The sequence below is a fragment of the Gymnodraco acuticeps genome, unplaced genomic scaffold (assembly GCF_902827175.1).
Source record: "Gymnodraco acuticeps unplaced genomic scaffold, fGymAcu1.1, whole genome shotgun sequence".
Taxonomy (NCBI): domain Eukaryota; kingdom Metazoa; phylum Chordata; class Actinopteri; order Perciformes; family Bathydraconidae; genus Gymnodraco; species Gymnodraco acuticeps.
The window spans coordinates 1962732-1983922 of record NW_022990772.1 but is presented as its reverse complement, the minus strand read 5'-3'; the positions used below and the strand labels follow the sequence as shown (position 1 = coordinate 1983922).

Here is a 21191-nt window from a genome sequence, read left to right as displayed (position 1 = left end):
AGCCTACCTGTTTGTGATGCTGCATCTGCAGTCTCTCCAGCTTGCATCTCTCCGTACGTTCTCTCTGACACTCGTTCTGTGCCTGGTGAAGCTGAACCAAACACCCAATAACACAATTAGTGGAGAAAAAAACAAGAGTAATTCAGTTATGATTGTAATTTAATGCAAGAAAGAAAAAAAGCATTTGTTATCATGCCACACACACAAGACAGTTAAACTGTAAACACACAGTTTACCCTGATTGGTCAAATTAGTGATCTGACCCTGGAGTCTCTCAACTTGCCGCCTCAAGTCCTCCTTTTCCTCGCTGACAGCTTTTATCCATGCATGGGCCTATCTCACTGTGTACATTTATAGCCACCAGAGGGTGTTGTTCAGCAGCTGTACGCCCTCCGCGCCTCCAACCCCCGCCAGAGGACTTTATTAATCCCCAGGGAGAAGCGGAGAGACACTCAGAGCAACGTGTCGTGAGAGGACGACATGATGCGACCCCTCTTCCCGCTGCTGCTGCTCGGTCTGCTGCGACCATTCACCGCTGGATGCTCACTGGCACTCACACAGGTAGGCCACCTGTTGATATCCGCCACAACACCTGCATCTAATCACTCCAGATAGATATACAGATGACATCAGTCTATTTTCTAATGATGCACTTCACAGCTGGTAGGTTCACCCTGATTAAACTGCACAAGGCGAACTGGCTATTTTGTTAAATGTATGATTGATTTAATGATATGAAATGTCTAACAGGTCTGTGTATTAAAAATATATCCTTTTTTTCAATGACCATGATATTCAAATAGATGTGGGACTCATAGAGCTGCTGCAATAAACATATTGTAATTAAAGTGTTTTTTGTTGTTGTTGTTAATTTCAGGGAAAGTGACGTGGATGAAAACAAATCATTGATACTAGATACATAGGCTACAAACCAACATGATCAAACATATGGGTCATTCCAGAATTGGAGGACATTTCATGTCCCCCATATAAGAAATCTAATAATCCATGCCCAAAAAGCTAAAACATGCACTGTTGTGTTAAACATACTTGTCTTGAGACAAAATGTATATAAAGTGGTTACAAAATGTGATTTAAATTATCAAACAGCTCTCGAACACCCCCTAAAATGGCATTTTTCTCTTGTCCCCGCTTCTTGGTGACCAACTTGCATCTCAAATATAGCATTTAAAATAGGGATTTTATTTACTTTTGTTGGTATTATTCTATTGATATATTCAATTCAATTCAAGTTTATTTATGTAGCCCAAAATCACAAATCCTATTTGTCTCTGAGGGCTTCACAAGTCAACAAACACAATTGGCAATGTAAAACAATGTAAAAACAACAAACGTATCTTATAAGATCAATGTGAAAATACCAATTTTAAAAAGAAACATAACACAAATACAGTTGGAGTACAATAAATAAAATTCCATAAAACGAAGGGTCCATGAGGATGTATAAAAGGGGGTTTAAAACTTAACTGTCTTAACTGTACGCTGTACTAAAAAGGAAAGTCTTTAACCTACTCTTAAATGTGTGGACACTGTCTGACTCCCTGATCGTCACTGGAAATTGATTCCAGAGGAACGGGGCTTGGTAGCCGAAAGCTCTAGCACCTGACCTTTTTTTGTGGACTCTGGGAACCACCAACAGACCTGCACTCTGGGATCTTAATGCCCTAGGCCTAGAGGGGCAATAGGAGATTAAAAGATCCTGTAGGTAGGATGGTCCCTGACCATTTAGCGCTTTGTATGTGAGTAAAAAAAGTATTTTAAAATCAATCCTGGACTTAACTGGTAGCCAGTGCAATGCTGCTAAAACAGGAGTGATGTGGTCCAGTGTTCCTGTTAAAACCTGTGCTGCAGCATTTTGTATGAATTGAAGGGTGTTTAATTATGAGTTTGGACAGCCTGATAAAAGGGAATTGCAATAATCCAGCCTGGAGGTGATAAAAGCATGGATTAGTGTTTCTGCATTGTTGTGATTTAGGATGTGCCTGATTTTTGCAATATTCCGTAGATGGAAGTAGACAGTCCTTGAAATTTGCTTTATATGGGATTTAAAAGACAAATCCTCGTCAAAAATAACACCAAGATGTTTTACCGCGGTGCTGGAGGTCATGGTAAAACAATTCAAAGAAATTATGTTGTTGGACAGTTCGTTCCGAAGGTGCTGGGGGCCTAGTATAATGACTTCTGTTTTGTCGGAGTTTAATAATAGAATGTTGCTGGTCATCCATGTCTTTATGTCTGTGAGGCATTCTTGCAGTTTAACTAATGGAAATTGTACATCTGGTTTAATTGATAGATACAATTGTGTATCATCTGCATAACAATGAAAATGTATGGAGTTATTCCTTATGATATTGCCCAATGGTAGCATATATATGATGAACAGGATGGGTCCAAGTACAGACCCTTGCGGTACTCCATGACTGACTGTAGTTTGTAATGAGGATTCATCGTTGACAGATACAAACTGAGACCGTTTTGATAGATAAGACCTGAACCAGCTTAGTACAGTTCCCCTTATACCTATCAAAAACTCTAATCTTTGGAGTAGTATGTTATGGTCAATAGTGTCAAAGGCAGCTCTCAGATCTAACAGAACCAGGATAGAGGCAAGTCCATTATCAGATGCACAAAGCAGGTCATTTGTGACTTTAACCAGTGCTGTCTCTGTGCTATGATGTTTTCTAAAACCTGACTGGAATTTCTCAAATAAACAATTTGTATTTAAAAATGCACACAATTGTGAGGCCACTGCTTTCTCGAGGATTTTTGAGAGGAAGGGAATGTTTGATATTGGGCTGTAGTTGGCCATAACCTATAATAGGTTTAATTATAGCTACTTTAAATGACTGTGGAACATAGCCTGACAGTAAAGATATATTAATCATATTTGTATATGTCTCGTGTAATGGTCAAATCAATTTGTTAAATCATAAACATATTTTAAATAACAGTAATTTTGCACAGAAGGTGTGTCCCTCAACATGCGTTCAACCCTGTTACCCAAACCTTTTTAGATTGGCAGAGGAAGTGAAAAAACTGTAAGTCAGATGACGCAGTGGAAAGGACATCAGCAAGCCATGTGCTAATGCCATGGGTAGACCAAAACTAAGTCCTCTCTTTTATTTTTCATATTTTTACAATCTTTTCAGTCTTAAAAGAGTGTGGCACTCTGACCCACTCAACCCTGTTACTCATATTATCAGAATAAAGCATATTCATTTCAAAGTTATTTTTCTTTCAGTAGATATCCAAGTTTGTCCTTGTCTTGAAAGTAGCATTAAATGCTACATCTAGCAGTAATTCCTGAGGTTAAAGCTCAAATTAGCGTTGATTTTCAACCCTGTTACTTTCAACCCTGTTACTATAATTAGAATAACAGGGGTGATTCTTCATTGGAAAATATACATGTGATGCCTTAGCTGGGCAAATCACTTTTTTTATGGTTTATTATCTATTTTTCCTAAATACATAAAAAATTAAAATAAAATAAAAGGTTAATTTTTCAAAAATGTTGGTGTCTAAATTGTCCTCCAATTCTAGAATGACCCATTTAACAGAGGTCAATTCCATGCCAAAGCCTAACAGGCAGAAGATGGCCGTTGTAGAAAATGTAAATCTAAAGCAAACACTTATCCTGTCTAGCCAGATATGGTAAAGTCGAAGGCTTTTTTGCATACATGTCCAGCAAGCATCTTTTTTAAGCAACACGTACTACACTAAGAAAAACATAAGCATTGTATTGGCTGTTGGCCTGTGAAAACAAAGCTAATCTGCTGTGACCTGCGTTTGTACTCCCAGCTGTGTGAACCAATAGATGGTGACATTTACAGATACCATGCAAACACTCTAAACGACGGACGCACTGTGAACTTCAGCGACTACAGGGGCAAGAGTGTCCTCTTCATCAACGTGGCCACCTACTGACGATACACCTTCCAGTATGCTGGTAAGAAACACCACAAAAGCCATATTTGTTATGTAACAGTATTAGAACAAATCAGCGCTCTCTAATTTATTTTTGTTATCAGAACTGAATGCACTGCACGAAGAGATGAAACCTCTTGGACTCACCATTCTCGGCTTTCCCTGCAACCAGTTTGGGAAGCAGGAACCAGGGCAAAAACATGAAATTCTGCCAGGTCTAATGTGAGAAATGTTTCTCTTTAATGCAAATCAGTATTAGGACATCCACAACTCAGTAAAAAAAACAACACATTGAACCCAATCCAAATAAATAAAGTAACGTTCCCTTTTCCTCCTAAATGAAAGCTTTTTGGAAAGTTTGAAGTCCTTAATACTTGATTTTTTGTATTGCTTTAAGACATGAAAACATGAGAATTTAAGCCTCAAAGCCTCAGTCTCAATACCATACATTGTACGGTTCTGTAACTTAAGAACCTACAAAGCTGGATGCAGAGAGGAATTTGCAATAATGGTAAATCCTCTTCAATCACCAAAGCTTCATTTAATCAGGGAAAACATCCTTTGGCAATACGATCAGTTTCTGTTAGTGGCCTCTGTTACACACATATATCTTATGTCTCAGGTTCCATCAGCGAGCCATAGCAAAGCCACTGCAAGAGATGTGTTTTTCCTCAGCTTGTAGTGAATGTAGTGGCAGCTGGGTCATTCTACAGAAAAGGTGGAATCTGGGTGATACAAATCTGCTGAAATATATTCCTTCTAAAAACATCTAAAACCTGTTAAATAGCAATAACTAACTCTTAACTTGATGAATCCATAACAAGTATTGCTTAAAGTATTTTTATTTTTTAAATTATTTTTATACTTTATACAAAGCTTATTTGTATAGGAATGTCACTGGTGTTACGTGTTACCAGGAAGAAGAGTAACACCAGTGACGGTAACACCAGTGACAATTTGGAGAAAACACCATTTTAACAAAATGGCTGCAATGTGTCAGACCAAATATGGCTTCAGTCAATATCAAAATCGTGTAACTCTTCAATACAATACATTTTCCCATTCAAATGTTCACCCCTAGGGCTATGCAATGAGTAACACTAATGACAGACTTGAAAGACGCATGTAAAATTTGAAGATAAAATGACACCTTTAACAAACAAAGTAAGAAGTATCTGACTTTCCTTATGTCTTTGTCCACTGCACTGCCTCAAATAATCTCTTGTTACAGGAGGCACTTCAGAGACAGTACATTATTTCAAATTAAAAGCGTTTTGTGTAGCAGTAACACCAATGATGTAATTTTGGGTTATTAATAATAATTTGCGTTTTTTTTTACCATTTCAGTGTTATATTTAATGCTTGTTATGTAAATATAAATTAGATTTATTTATTGAAAAAAAAATCTTTTAAATTCAAACTATGGGCTCCACTTCCATGTATGATCAAAGTGACAAGGCAGTTCCTTGAACTTGGCATTTTAAATAAATTGCAATTTACGTATAAAACCATTTTTTATTTAGTACCATTGCAAAGACAATCTCTATTTATTCAACATATATAATGAATGTGAGTATTAGGTCAACGTCATGTATTTTGGTGTCTGCAAAAGTAAGTGACAGCACTTCCACCTTTTCTGTAGAATGACCCAGCTGCCAAGCCCAAAGTGCTCACAGTTCTGTCCACTGATAATCTGCCCTCTTCCTGAATTCCAGGCATGTTAGACCAGGAAACGGATTTGTTCCAAACTTCCTGCTGTTTGAGAAAGGTGATGTCAATGGAAAAGACGAGCAAGAGGTTTTCACATTCCTTAAGGTACGTCTCTGTGTGATTACTTTCTTAAATACCTGATATACATCAACTCTGAGTTATTCAAGCATAATTTAAAGGTTTAGTTTACTAAGCAAAATGGATGATTTGCGCACCCACTCGGAAATGCCTTCTGGTTTTTTGATTGCCACTTTACTTTATTTATACTTTAGTTACTCCTTACTTTGCAAATGTCTAAATTATAAATACAGAATACAAATCAAATAATAATATATCCTTGTGGATTAAACTATACCAGCAGTAAATAAAGGCATTAAAGAGAGCTCTATTTTTAGCTGCAATGGTAGGGTGATGATTGCATTGATGCAGACATAATGATAATCCAGTAATATAAAGTATAAGATTCTGAAATGGGTCTCCCTGCTTTAAGTATATTTTAATGCTAATACTCTTGTACTTTATGCACAGTTTTAATGCAGGACTTGTAACAGAGTGTTATCTGCATTATTGTATTAAGTCAGAGATCTGAATAGTTCTTCCTGCATTGTGTGACATCTTGTCCTTTGTGCCACGCAGAAATCATGCCCTCCTGTTGGAGAGCTGTTGGGCGACCCCAGCATGTTGTACTGGGGGCCCATAAAGCTCAGCGACATCAAGTGGAACTTTGAAAAGTTTCTGGTGGGCCCAGACGGGAAGCCAGTGATGAGGTGGCACCCAAGTATCTCCATTCCTCAGGTCCGAGCAGACATCCGCAAATATCTGCTCCTGCAACTATACCCACAGCAGAGGTTAAATTAGATCGCCTCATACAGTATTGTCCAACTTATGAAGTACCAGGATAAGTAGAGCTTATGTTGAATGTAAAAGATAGTAATGTCAACAGATTCTGATCTATGAAAATGGCATGTTTAATGAAGATGAGGCTTGAAAACAGTAAATCTGTGGTGCCTCTTCGGAGTCTGGGGTTCAGGACGGCTCTTCAGTGCATTCGAGCCGCCCTGCTACCCCACAGCTTTATGTCCATTTCTCATCCCAGGACCTGTTAGCCATTACATCATACACTTTAATTACTTTGAATAAATCATGGAAATCACACCGATTTGTGAAGTATTTTCTCAACAAGAAGCTGATATTATGTGGGTGTCCTGTTATAGAAAGGTGAACATGTAGCACACTTGTGGCAACGACATTTCTAAAATGCAATAAAAAAAAAACGGGGAAAGTATCAACATGAATAAGTATAGGGTAAGATGCTAGAAGACATTTAGAATAGATTTATTAAGCCAGTCAAATACAAAAAGTCTCACATGTGCTTTTGCCTACAGCAAAAAAAGAAAAGGCTACAAACCAAGAAAATACAACTGCCAGTAATTACAGCATACCTTTCAAAGTGCAATTTCTCATTTCAGCTCTCACCCATCAGGATTTTGTTCCCTGTAACTAAAATGGTTTGATAAAATTGGAGCCTTTTTCTAGTTCATCTGCGCACGTTTTGAGCCCTTCATCTGACATATACTAAGGAAATTGAATGGGTATTCAGTTAAACAGTGGCTTGATTTGAGATGATACTTTTATAATGGTAAAGCATATTATCTCTGGGTGTGTATCTGTTGTATCAGGGGGACTTTACTTTGTATCACATCAGTTAACAGGACTGTCTGCATGGGAAGGATTGCTGGTTGTTGAAGTAGACAGCGCTGGGAGAGGTCTGGAGCAACTGAACTGCCGTTATAACAGCTCTAGGATTTCCAAATATTTATGAGAATCTTCCCCTTTCTTTATCCTACACATATATTGAATGAGTCCATACTAGTTGAGATTAAAACGCAGTAGAGGAAGGCAGTTATTGCCTTAAGGATTTGTTGTTCTAACTTCTATTTGGGGTCTTAACTGTGGTACAAGATGCCGTTAGATGAGTATGAATACTGCAATGAGTGGTCAAATCAATTGTAATCAAGTAGAAGTGTTGTGTTTAATGAGATTAGGTCCATCATCATGGGAAAAAAAGGCTGTGTATGTTCTGTGCATTGTGTATTGTGTCTGATACAAACATACAATGTCAATAGCTACAATATATTTGGATTACACTAACAACATAGAAAGAACAGCATTACTAAAGACAATGATTTACACATAGTCAATGCAACTATCAAAACAGCAGGTTATAAATAAATTATCAATAATCACAATCATGTTTTTGGTATGATACCATCAAAATTCATTTCCCAAAATCTTTGTATTTCAACAACCACTTTTGAACAGTTACACGTATGGGACAGTTCTAAAACATCAATGGTATTGAAGAAATCTTCATAAATCAATCAACATTCACATTGTAAACTCTATGATTTGATGTACGTATATAATCATTCATTGTTGGAATGAGTATATGTTGTCTTAGTCATATTGGGGAATGGCTTCCTGTAACCCTACAAGTACCAAACTAAGTGTCCAGTTGTTACATCTTTGCAGTGATACAAGCACATAGGTATATTTTCTGGAGAAAAAAAAGAATGCTAATTATTCCAACCTATTTAACAAATGACTTCAGTTCCTGATAAAAAAAAAAGTCTAAATAATATTTCATGTATATATTCAGAATAGCGAAGTGTTTCACAAATAGCCTTATAAAACGCAAGTATAAACAACATTACAATAGGATATCTACAGTTCAGTAGGAAAATTATAGATCAAATCACACCTTGTCAACTCAAAAACAAACTGATGTCATGCTACTACCCAGACTCCGTTTGGTGGGTACGGTGATGCTTTAGTGCTTTCCAGGGTCAATGTTCTGTCGCTCCCTTTTTCCAAATCCTGCTGCTGTCGCTGCTGCCGACGCTGCTGCGGCTGCTGCGGCTGCTGAAGCTGCTGCTGCTGCGGACTGATCTACTGACACGGAAAGACAAGACTCGGTTATGTTCAGTCATAAACTTAGCTTTACACACTTTTCACTTTGAATGGATAAGTCCACATTTAGCTGTCATGTCATCCTATAAATTGAGCAGCAAATCTCAAAAGCAGAATGTATTGATCCGTGTAGCCACAGATAGGGAACTCAAATAATTGAGAGCCTACATACTGCTACAAAAAAGTCTTTATATTGACGATAAGGAAAAATACACAAGCTGTATGCTTTGAGATATAAAACACAAATGTGATTTACAACAAACCTTTGGAATAAAAAAACAATAGTGCTTGGCTGGCTGTACCATACCTGCATTTTCTGGTGGTGGTCTTGAACTTTCTCCTACTGCTCTGGCCCCTCTGGGCTGTGGGAATGACGATTGCCAAGGAAAACCCTGACCAAAGAGAAAGCACCAATTTAGTTGAAATCACAAAAAATCCCCATTTATCAAAAACAGCAGCCCTACAGCTTAACCTAACAATGTTAATTAAATGTAAGCGTGGCTAGGTTGAGCTATAGTTAGACCTAATGACAAGTTCCTCCCAAGAGATAAGGGGAGTAGAGGAAAGAGAGAAAAGAGCCGTGTTTCCTCAGTGAACCAGAGTCGCTCCATAGACAGAGACAGAGGGGCCTTGGAGGGCCCTTACCGGGGTAACGGGCTGGAAGTCTCGTATGGGGGGCGGTGCTGCGGCTGTGGCTGCGGCGTTGGCGCCTGCTGCATTGGGCATCCGGGGAGGGAAGTGTACCGGCCAGCCTTCAAGGCCCTGCGGTCCCACCTGCACAAAGGGACCACAGTAGGGGGGGCTCAGCGGGCCGTTCACTGAGCCTGACGTGGGGTCTGAGGTACATCTTTCCTGCTGCTGCCCCTACGAGGGATCACAAGTACACACGTGATCCCCAATCAGTGTACGGCTACTCTCAGCGAGGACACTGTGGCCCTGTCATGGCACGGGCCAGCGCTGACCTTCACCCTAGTGCGGCGGCCCCCACTGTGGGAACAGTGGCTCCACCTGCTGCACTGACAAACACTCTAACCCGAGTAAGGCTTGGTGTAAGAACTTATTGCAGTCGGTTGAATGACTGCATTCTATCACAAGGGGGCGCTAGTCTGCAAGGTTTGACTCATATCCTCGTGCATGACGCATCCCAACTCTCAGTGACTGCATTGTCCCTGATTAAATGATTTGAAAGTATGACAAACATGTCATCTATTTATTTCCAGGCGGACGGCAACAATGTAATTCACATTTCAACATGTCGGCAACACTTCTAGAGTCAGATCTGAGCTGCAGCCAGTAGCCTACCTGTTTGTGATGCTGCATCTGCAGTCTCTCCAGCTTGCATCTCTCCGTACGTTCTCTCTGACACTCGTTCTGTGCCTGGTGAAGCTGAACCAAACACACAATAACACAATTAGTGGAGAAAAAAACAAGAGTAATTCAGTTATGATTGTAATTTAATGCAAGAAAGAAAAAAAGCATTTGTTATCATGCCACACACACAAGACAGTTAAACTGTAAACACACAGCTTACCTGATTGGTTAAATTAGTGATCTGACCCTGGAGTCTCTCAACTTGCCGCCTCAAGTCCTCCTTTTCCTCGTTCATTCGCTCCCTGTCACTTCTCTCTTTTCTAAAGTCTTCTTCAAAGATCTTTACCTGAAGTGCAAAACAACAACAAATACAATCAGTTGAGGAAATGAACGTACAAGTGCAAAAAGAACCATGTACGTGTGAGTGTATATTTCAAGTAAAAACTGACCTGTTCCTTTAGTACAGCAATTTGAGTGAGCAGTTCCTGTTTCTTCAGGTTATTGGCTGCATCGGGAAAGTTAGCCTGACCCGGTGGTTTTTGGGAGGATGATGAAGGGGTGTGCAGGTTTAAGGCTTCCTCTAAGGCCTGAAGTAAGACAAAACAAGTATTAGAGGAAACGTCTCTGTGGAAAAGATGCAGTAATAGATGGAGAGATGAAGTGCACTCACCCTGTTGAGGCGTTGGATCTCCTTCTCCTGGTACTCCCTCTGTTTGCTGAGGGGCAGCAGCTGATCTTGCAGGTAGCGAACCTTCTGCTTAAGCTCAGTGGTCTCAGAGTTCAGGCACTCCTTCTCTCCCTGAAATAAAAACACACAGAAAACATTGAAACACCTTTCTTATTTCATTCAAGAAATCCCTCAAAACTCACATTTTCACTCTTGCCTCCAGCTCCCAATCCACTAGCCCCTCGCCCTTAATCCACGTAGTTTAGCACTTTTGTTGTTATTTTTCGTCTTTAATTGCTTGTAAACTGCTATATAAATGACTATTATTATTATTCTTAGTATCTGAATACACTTTTTCCTCCCTGTTTCTGTGTCCAAGTTTGAAACGATAGACCTGTTTCCACCTTGGTTTTGAGTCTTGGTGGTTCTCACCTGCACATTTTCAATCTTGGACTTGGCCAGCAGCAGCTTCTTGTCGTAGTCGCGCTGCCTTTGCTCTCGCTCTGCCTCCAGCTCCAGCACAGTTTTCTGGGACTCAGCCAGCCGTTGTCTGAGGTCTGTGATCTGGAGAGATGTTTTAAACCATTTAGTCGTGTACAGAATTCACCCAGTACACAGTTCTAAAATCCAATTCTCATGAACACAAACCAAAATGGAAAAAAAAATGGTTATCTGATAAGATCTATCTGGTAAAGATAGGCATCAGCTGTTGTGTGTGTTTGGATACAGCTTTAGAAATGTGTGTTATACAGTTATAAACTAAACCACAGCAACAAGGAGACATTCGAGAACACACGCAGTTCTGTTTTGTGTCAAATATGAACAAACCGAGTGACGCAAATGGATATATATCTAGGGTTCTGCGGTGTAAACCCAAGGCTGCATGGTGTCCGCGTAACAACAAGGTGTGAATGTAGGTTTGTTCATGATTGTGGGTGTGCACACGCGTAGGTGTGTGAGTATGAGTGTGAGAGTTTGTGCATATGTGTGTCTCTGCTGCCCTCTGACTGCACCGCAGGAGGAAGTCAGCGGGTACCAGAGAGGTGAGGGGAATTCTCACCGAGGTGTGACAAGCCTTGTGGTAAGTATGTTCAGATAGCAAACTATTGCAAGATTGCACCTTTCCACTGGACAAGCATATAAAAAAAAAAAACACACACATTGACACGCACACAGACACACACGCACAGGAGCTTCACTGCCAACTGATGCAAACAAACATCAGAGCCCTCTGTTCCTTAAAGGTATTTCCAAATTGCAAAATGCCTGCCATGTGTCAACTCACTTAAAAAAACATGACAACTTTGATGGAAAGGGAAAACTTTTTTATTCTTCCACTGGTAAGATGCTAAATGTGTTCATTTCAAACCAAAGGGCTGTCCATTCTTAGCACAAACATTACTTTATATTTACTGAACAATGTATAGATACTACATTTTTGCAATGTACTGCACATGTTTCCTTGTACAATTTACAAGTGCTTTGAATATAATTTTCTTGAAAATGTCTTTAGAGTTAATCAATCGAAATTAAGCATTTAAAAAATGACCATACGTTGAACTTGTTTGCGTTAGACTTGAAATGGCAAGAACAACATGTTTTTTAGAGGAATTCGGAGCACATTAGAAATGAATTCTCCGATGACGTCTCTATAGAAGTTGAATACACAGCAATGTCTTCCCACACCCTTCACAACAGCTGTAAAGTCATTACTGTACCTTCTGTTCAAACTGTGACTTCATGGAGTTCCACTGAATGTCCCACTGCTTGTTCACCTCCAGTACCTGGAAGGATTGGCAGAAAGCGAAACAAATGACAATCGACATAGGAAACTAAGCACAGAGACTTTCCCCTATGGCTCAAAGAGGATGAGCAGTAAGCACAGAAAAAGACTCGCATCCTTTCTCTGCTTCTCCAAAAGCTTGATCTTCTTTTCATACACCTCGACATCACAAGGCTTAGTTGGGGTTTTCTCTGCAGCTTTTCCACTCTGGGGGCACACAAAAAATGTCTTAATGCACAACATTCCTCCATTACTGTAACATCACATGGTGACTGGGGAAGTTTTAAGTCACAAGGAAATTGAGGAGCTTTTTCTTAAAAGGGTAAAGCTTTAAATAAAAATGTATATGCCATGTTAGCGGAACAGATTTATCAATATGAAGTCATAAAGGCAGGTCAAGTTTATTTATATAGCACCTTTCAACACAAGGCAATTCAAAGTGATGTCTGTACATGGTGAAAAAAACATGTTACTATGTAATTTAATTGAACTACCTTCTGCGGTGTGGTGGCCTCCATCTTGGGTCTCACAGCGGCTGACTCTTCCTTCACGGGCTCCTCTTTGGCCTCTGGAGCTTCGGTGTCAGGTGGCGCTGTCGTTGATGCCGCTGCTCCTCCTGTGACCAGCTCCTTAAGTTTCTGATTCTCCTGTCTGAATAGGCAAGGACAGGAAAATGATAGTGTTTGTGAGCAAGGTCCCTTCCCAGAGGTTGTTGAAGTTTGAACAAGGCTTCAGGAAGTTCCTTTGGGAAGAACCTACTATGCCCGCTGGGCTCAATGACGCAAACAGAAAGCAGTGGTATAATCCCCCATCAAAGTGAAAGCAAGTGTCAAAATGCAGGACAAAGTAAAAGTAGTGTAGGATTTGTCATCAAATATTAACAGAGGGCTGCTTGCAATACATTCAAAAGGTTAATGAGAAACAAAATGGTCCTATGGTTGGAAAGAAAATTACCAGAGGAATTAGAATAATCTGTCAATAGTGGTTGTATTACTTGTAGGCAATACAGTGCAGATGTTAATATATATATATGACATTTCTACAGCAACACAAAACACAGTCAAGTTAAAAAAGAGAACATTAAACACATTACTTCAGATGATCCAAGTCATGATTCCTGATATGATGATCCTCTTCCATTTTCTTTCGAAGCTCATTGTTCTCCTGTCTGAGCTGCTCACAGAGAGTCTACAAAACCAGAAGAAACAATCACTTCAACACATACAACTTGAATTCAAACATAATCCAAGTCATTGCCAATAGTGCCGTATTTATTTGTATTCTCTCCTCAGAAATATTTGTATTTGATTTTTTAAAGACAACAGCAACCATCAACACATTACACATTCACACCCCTTCCCCAAACAGACCTGAACAATACGTGCAAGGATATGACATCTCTGGAGTACAAAACTAAAAACAAGAGAGACAGTAGCTGGAAGTCTAGGACAATAGAAATAGTGCTGTATTTTTTAAATAAAAATTAGGCCAAGTTGGTTTTTGGAAGTTCCAAGTCGTGACGCATTTTCACTGGTACTGGCAACAAATATGCAGCCTCCTCTTTATGTGAAAGATAATGTCATATAATCCCTAAGATTTGTATTGGAAGTATTATTTTTAGATTATACTGCAAGTCTATTTTTTTTGCAAAGCACTTTGTAACATTGTTAGAAAATAATGTTATTAGTTAAAAAGACAGTTTGCTCGAATAAGGAAAGCTTGAGATGAGTGCCATGAGCAGTCATTTTTGTAGTTGTTGGCGAGTGTCATGATTTAGCAAATGTTAAACCCACAGATAACTGTGTAAGACACCAGAACTGCTGTTGCAGTGGGAAAACAACATTAGTCAGAGAAGAACTTTGTACATACGTCATAAACACTCAAATAACTTTATCCTCTCTCAATGCTCTACAAATATAAGATACCACAAAACAACGTATTTCCAAAATGTATTTAACTATAATTACCATTATTACCAACCCTAGCTTCAAGTGCATATAAAGCCATGTTTGAAAAAGAGGTAATGTTAGCTTTGACATTTTATATTTCTGTCATACCTGTAGGAGGGAAGTCCTCTGTTCATTCTTCTGGACCTTAGAGGAAAGATGGTGAAACTCTACAGCCATGCGACCGAGGTGAGCCAGGAGCTGGTTGGGGTTGGACTCCTCTGCGAATATGCTGAAGGAGCTCTCTAGTCTCTTCAGCTGGCTGGCTAGCTCGAGGTTCTCCTGAGGCAGGACGGGGATTAACCCTGCCACTGACCCGGCCTGGAGATAACAGGTAAACAGTCAGTCAATGCTTCTCAAGCTGACTACTTACAAATGTAATTCAACCAGCACAAAACCGAAAGAACACCATAGTGTAAGAGTCATGTTGCTTCTATTTCTATGAAAAGCCACAGCTGATATATCTGGAGAGGCAAACCAGTTGTTCCTATTGGATCTAAATATAGATATAGATCACAAAACAGAGTTGCTACGATTTTTACCACAAATATTTTGTTTAGGTGTGGGACTGTGCCAAAAAGGTAAGCCATAGAATTTTATAATAGGTCAGGCTATCCAATGAAATTACTTTTTCGGCATGAAATGTTCTGGCAGGTCCTATTAGGACATCCTTTAGGATGAAGTGTGTGACTGTGGATGAATCAGCCAGTAATAATCCTGGACTTTCCCCCGGGCTGACTCAGGCTGGAGCTACCAGTATTGAGTTTGATGGTGAGTCACCACACTAAGGATATGTTCCTAATATTAGGGAAATGGCTATAAAGAGGAAAGGTTTAATTTAGCCTACATAAATCACACACAACAAATCACCTTTGGGAATTAGCACCAAAAGCATTTTGATCATCTAAACATGGTAAATGTAAAGACTTTTGGAAAAGTACAAAAAGGCGAGTTCCTGTGATACTTGGAAAAAGATTTGTCATCATTTGTCACAAAAAAATCTGATACGTACAGTCAAGGCGTCGGAAGTCTTTCCATCTACATTCACAACCTCAAACTCCGCAGAGGCCTCCTGTAAAGAGCACAAATGTAAGTAGCACCAAAGTACTCGCAGTGCTAATTGCATCTATACACTTTTAGGAATAAAGTAAACATTCTCCAGGTACTTACATTAGGCTTCTCTGGTTGTAGGGCTTTTCCTAAACAGCTTGCTTGCTCCTCCTTTTGCTCTGTAGTGAGGTTAAACATGGTTTATGAAATAAGCCATTCAATAACAAGGTAAATACAACTTTAAGGTAGAAGAGCATGCCGTATGGTTACAACACTGCCCAGAGTAATATTAATAAAGTCATAATAATCCTCTGGTATGGGAGACCTACTTTGTGTCTCACTCTGAATGGGTCCCCCCATACAGAGACTGGCAACAAAGCTGGAGGACTTCAGGGCTTCGTTGTCTCTCACAAGTTCCTCCACTCGCTGCCGCAGCCTTGATGCCTCGGTCTGAGACTCTTCCAGCAAATCACCTGTAGGTTTCAAAGAGATCTTGTCTATATCCAGAAGTGCTTCACTCTATCAGCATGAGCAGTCATCATATATGATATGAAAGAGGTTTATCGAGACATTACATAAGTAACACTCCTTTGGTGATTCACACAAAGAGCAATCAGGCCGCTGTCATCGCATGCCAGCTTTTCAACAACCCCTCCCCAATGAAGAACATCAGGTTTTACTACATTCCACATTATTTTAGCTGCGTGACCGTTTCCCTCCCCTATGTGTTTATTCTTACTTTAAACTAAGTCATGTAGTCTATTAATGGCAGACACGTGATGCCTTGTCTTGTCATTTTTAATGGTGAATTCAAAATGAAGATCAAAAAACTAATTTAGTGCTGCTGCCAAATGCAAGCTGCACACTGTTTACTACAATAAATAAACTAATGCTCTTGACATACACCAATCAGCAATAATGTTATCCTCGTGTGTTAAGATCACTGCTGTCCACAACTTTGTGGTACCCAAGCCGTCTTTAGGAACTTACCTAGACTCTTAAGACCCTTCATCCTCTCCCTCAACATGCTGTTCTCCTCCAGCAGCTGTCGGTAGCTGCTGCCCGCCCCGGCCTGCTCCCTGGCCTTAACCTCACTCCCGCCTGGATCATAGATGCGGTACGGGCCTTTCCCTTCCATCGCCGTTTCTCACTTCCTAGACATGATCCTCTGAACTGTGGAAAGAAGAGAAAAACTGTCAATTACAACTTCATTAAAAACATAAAAAGTACTGGAAACTACTCAACAGAACATAAAACACAGATTTTTGCTGAAGTTTTTTGTAAACAATAGGTGCTGACAGTAAAGACTTTAAACATGGAGGACTAAAGACTTGTGGTCCTCCACTGGTTGCAAGAAAGCATGGTAAACAGTTGCATTTGACTTAAAAGTGTAAAGTGTACTGATCAAAGAGTCAACATAAAATGTGGAAACCCAAATGTCATGCAGAGGAAGGAAACGAATGATCAGAACCTCTTATGTTACAGTGTGAGAACATCTAACAAATGTTGTTCCTGGTACTCCTTTGTCACAGATTAAATAGACACCACCCACTCACTATGTAGTGTTTCTGCGAGTTACCCAGCAATAAAAAACGTTCAACTCTTCTTTCAGTTTATTTATAATTTATAGCAGGACGAGTGTAAACTATAGGTGAAGCCCGTTGAAGAAAATACCGATCAGCCTTCAGCTTTGAGAGGACAAAAGCAGGAACAGAGTCATCGTTATGCTACCCTGACAGAGTGAAACAAATGGCAGTAATGGGCTAACGTTTGTGATGGCTAAATATGACAAATATAACGTTCATAACCGAAGGCAAAAAGGACAAAAGCAGAGGGAACATCCCTAGATGTTACGTGAATCCTGCTAACAAACATCTACGCAGTAGACGAGAGTCAAATAAAGCACAATCTAGCAAATTATAGCTACCTTGATTGGCTGAAAAAGGCTAATATTAGTTTTCGCTGTTGTCATGCAAATTGCTAGCAACATCCTTGTTAGCTGTCGGCTAGCTAACACTAGATGACAGTGCGGGACAGTAAGCCGTTAGCTCCTCTTTTCTACCCACTACAGATATTTTAATCGATGCACGAAGTCGGTCGCAAAGCGGAGTTAAACGACAAACGAGAGAACAAAGAGGTCTCTGTTGTCTAGATACCTTTCAGCTCGCAGTGGCCTCTCTCGTCTCTCTGCCCAGACATCTATTGCGGAAGTGGTCTACTGGTCTATGCTGTAACCCGGGAATTTCCACCTCGTTTGATGTAAACAGCGAGTGACTGACAGCCCGTCGGACCAATCAGGGCGCAGCTCTCTGTCAGCGGGGGAACCGTAATGTAAACATTAGATCGAAATGATTCACATATTCATAATTCATGGTAAAGATTTGATCAGAATGACTCAAGATGGCCTATATATTTGTACATAAATATATGGAAATAATCGCTTGCATGCCACAATGACACTAGGGTGAGTAACACTGCAGCCGGATCTTTGTCTTGTTTATTTAAATTAATTTCTTATTCTTTTTTAAATTGACAATTGACACTCATCGCGACTCGTCATATAGTCATAGTCCCAAGATGTTCACATAATTACTTTTTAACTCATTGATACATTTAGAGAAGGGGCTGGTGGGGTTTTCTGTGATTGCATCACACATTTCTTCTGAACTGGGGAATAAGGCCTAGTTCAAGTTACACTAAAGTGGGTGAGTCCACACTATGGGTAAATGAGAAATACATATATTGTATGTAAGCTGCTCAGAGATATATAATGTGTATATTGTGATAGGGCAATAAGTTATTGTATTCATCATTATTTAAACTGACATTAGTTTTCTTCATTAATTATTGTTTAGTATATATATACAACAAAAAACATACTCTAACAATGAATACATTTAGTATATTGTGGTTTTTGAGTCTTCACATTTTATGACTAATCGATTAATCAATTAATTGTTCTAGTTTTGACTTAAATATGTTAATATATAATGGGAATATATTTACTTTCAAATAATACCGTGGTGAAATGTAAATAACATGATTTACTTGTCTTGAAGTAAAATGCAATTTACCTTTTAAAGGTCAGTCACAGGCATGGTCACAGGTAAGGAATTTGTTAGGAAGCAGTGTGCCACCATTTTTCAGAGCTTTATTTCAGGCCCTTGATTTACCAAACATGAACAATTCCGAACAATAGTGACATCTTGTGGGAAAAAAACCACAGGTCACCTGTGGTTACTTCCTCAATGATTTACAAAAAGCATTATTTGGTTAACTGTAGATCTATAATGGGTCATAATAATTATGAATAAAACTACCAAAAAGTATTTAATATATATAGAAATGTCTATGAATTACAATAGAGAAAACAAATACCACAGTTTGTCCACAAAAAACATTAAGGCAAACATTCTCGACAATGATTTAAAATGTCATGGCATCAGCCTTGGAGGTCTTATCTGGAAGCATGCTGTGTTAACACAGGATATACCCAGTTTGCAAATGATGTTAGATTGCATGCTTTATTATCAGTGTACAGTATCTAAACTAATCAGTATGAAAAGCTTGTTTTTTGTATTTATATCCCCACCATTATTACTTCCTCTAAGGGAAAGAAAGTGCACCAATAATATAATGCTCTAATAGAAACCAGTTAAGATTGAAACAGGTTTTCACGATACTGCTTAGTAGCTAGTTTCTTTTTTTGTGATAGTTGGTTTGACTCCCTTATAGATTTTGTAACACACATTTTTCAATTACAGGAAATAGGTCAGAAAAGTCAGTAAATAAGTACCTTAGCAGCTAGCTAATCTTAGAAAAATAAAATAGGTTAACTGAATTTATGAAATACACATTTACATGGTATTTTTCATACTGTAAAACTGATAAAAGAGTTCCGATTGTAATTATATCAACACGTTTAACTACAAATGTAGTTAGAATTTTTGCCATGTAGAGCAGTATACAACATTCATGTACTTGACTTAAGACAATAAGTGAATTAGTGAGAAAAGAGGCTACTATTTTGTCCTGACTGTGCTTAAAAACAATACAACTTATTTGAGACTTCCTTTTATACAAATCTGGCTTTAACTGCCTTTAGTTCAATTGAAGAGTCACATGCCTTTTTTGTAATACAAAAAAAAAAATGACAAACAATATACTTTTAACCTTGTATGTGGAACCTCAGTGAACCATTGGCCAGAATAAAGCAAACACACAGTTCACACAGCATGCCAGCCGTGACCTTGTCCTTATTTATAGGAGCACAGTGTTTCAGTCTCAGGCTGATAAAATAACAAACAGGCCGGTGACTCTGAGCCTACCAAGCTCAAAAACAAAAGCCAGAGGATACAGGAAATGTCGCCCATCATTTAGTCTTCACGGGTAACAAACTGTGCACTTAGTTTTTTCCTCCCAGCTACTATAAATATTTGAAAGCATTTTCCATTGCACAAAGACAGAACAGTATGTATGTACCCCACCCTGTTGAGACAAAAGGACGGTCTAGTCTCCCATATCTAGCAGCGGGTATACGCAGCTGATAGTCATTAGCTCTGCAGTGCTTAATACAAAACGTCCTTTTGTGACTCCAGCTGTCTTCTCGGGTCCTGAACTAAAGACATCCTCACTGAACAGTATCATATGCCAGCAACGTGCACCGGCTCCAAATATTCTCATAAACATTGTTAGTTCTAAGAGGATCTTCATATTACTTCTTTTGAATGTATTTATTTTTTACTGAGAATCGAAACCCTAGACAACAAAGAATCCTGTGTGACAGATTGGCAAGCATATTTCTGTCAGGCTGATGTAGAAATAATACAATTGATAAACAACACATTTCATGGTTAAGTTTAAATAGTGTTATTTTGTTCTTAACATGGATTTACCTCCATATTTGCTCTTAGTAAATAACAAACATATATTACTGACAGAGTATTTGCCTAGGCAAGGAAGTACCCCAAATACAAACAAAAAAACATACAATAGAGATTGTAAGTTACAAATCAATCTTGTATAAGGAAGAAATTAATCTTTTCATGTTGTGTTTCCCTTTTATGTAATGTTCCAAATTCAAACTAACGTCATTCATTTCACTGACATCTTAAAGTTATTCAACCTGCCCTAGAAGTAATAAAAAAACAAAAAAAAGACAGCATCACAACTATTGATAATAAATATAATTTGCTCTGTTACCTCCAATGTTAAAATAATAAACAACAACTCACCCACACATTCAGCTTCTGCCGGAGAGAGGCGCTTTTTAAGGAAACTGGTGAATGGGGGGAAGCAATTTCACTGAGACTTGGGGATTTCCCATAACCCAGTAAAATGGCCTGATACTATACACAGTTGTTGTCCAACTGTGTGGCCTGCCATCTTTATACAGTGGATTGCTGCACGTAAACCATGTGGCACACATTAATGCATGCTTACAAAACTGAATGGTAGAGAATGCCACACAATATGACACATGACACAAAGAGAGGACTAAAGGAATATTTACAGATGACCTCTTATACTCAAGTATACAATGCTGCATGTGTTTTTATTGCATGATCAAATCATGATGCCACTTTAATTATTGCAACTGTAGATTAAAAAAAAGTCACATTTTAAACATACACTCATAAATCTCTAAAATATTTAAACCTTGGTGAATTTATTAAAGAGGAAAATCTAATCTGTTCTGAACAACACCCCAGTTCAAACTTCCCCAAGCTGTTAAAAGGGAAATTCAAATTTGCATATTTGACATAGTCTGCAATCTTACAAAGTGCTACTGAAGTAATCTCTTAATCTC

The 21191-nt window shown here is 38.9% G+C and overlaps 2 protein-coding genes across 9 annotated transcripts; one reads left to right on the top strand and one right to left on the bottom strand.

Moving 5' to 3' along the window:
* The first annotated feature begins 434 nt into the window (after positions 1 to 434).
* Positions 435 to 6810, top strand: LOC117556946 (epididymal secretory glutathione peroxidase-like). Its single transcript, XM_034232559.1, has 5 exons — positions 435 to 561; positions 3820 to 3967; positions 4050 to 4167; positions 5661 to 5760; positions 6292 to 6810. Exons 1-5 carry the CDS (start codon positions 481 to 483, stop codon positions 6511 to 6513), a joined length of 669 nt encoding a protein of 222 aa, XP_034088450.1. The 5' UTR covers positions 435 to 480; the 3' UTR covers positions 6514 to 6810.
* A 164-nt stretch (positions 6811 to 6974) lies between these two features.
* On the bottom strand, positions 6975 to 20746 carry tnip1 (TNFAIP3 interacting protein 1). Of its 8 annotated transcripts, none has more exons than XM_034232552.1 (18): positions 20617 to 20746; positions 16373 to 16555; positions 15712 to 15855; positions 15503 to 15561; positions 15345 to 15404; positions 14444 to 14653; positions 13480 to 13574; positions 12881 to 13037; positions 12501 to 12593; positions 12322 to 12387; positions 11036 to 11167; positions 10607 to 10735; positions 10386 to 10523; positions 10157 to 10282; positions 9928 to 10011; positions 9271 to 9489; positions 8933 to 9017; positions 6975 to 8607 (listed from the first exon to the last, which is right to left on the bottom strand). In XM_034232552.1, the coding sequence occupies exons 2-18, from the start codon at positions 16518 to 16520 to the stop codon at positions 8486 to 8488; spliced, it is 2067 nt and encodes a 688-aa protein (XP_034088443.1). In that variant the 5' UTR covers positions 16521 to 16555; positions 20617 to 20746; the 3' UTR covers positions 6975 to 8485. The 8 variants fall into 8 exon arrangements, with proteins under 8 accessions (XP_034088443.1, XP_034088442.1, XP_034088445.1 ...); XM_034232551.1 differs by lacking the exon at positions 20617 to 20746 and adding an exon at positions 17539 to 18111; XM_034232554.1 differs by lacking the exon at positions 20617 to 20746 and adding an exon at positions 17539 to 18097 and having other exon boundaries at positions 6975 to 8604.
* Between the last annotated feature and the right edge of the window lie 445 nt (positions 20747 to 21191).

Coding starts and splice junctions, on each gene's coding strand:
- tnip1 (XM_034232552.1), bottom strand. CDS start 16,520: ATGGAAGGGAAAGGCCCGTACCGCATCTATGATCCAGGCGGGAGTGAG. Junction 12,388..12,500: donor TGGAGAAGCAGAGAAAGGAT/GCGAGTCTTTTT, acceptor CAATCCTTCCAG/GTACTGGAGGTGAACAAGCA. Junction 11,168..12,321: donor AGTCACAGTTTGAACAGAAG/GTACAGTAATGA, acceptor ACATCTCTCCAG/ATCACAGACCTCAGACAACG.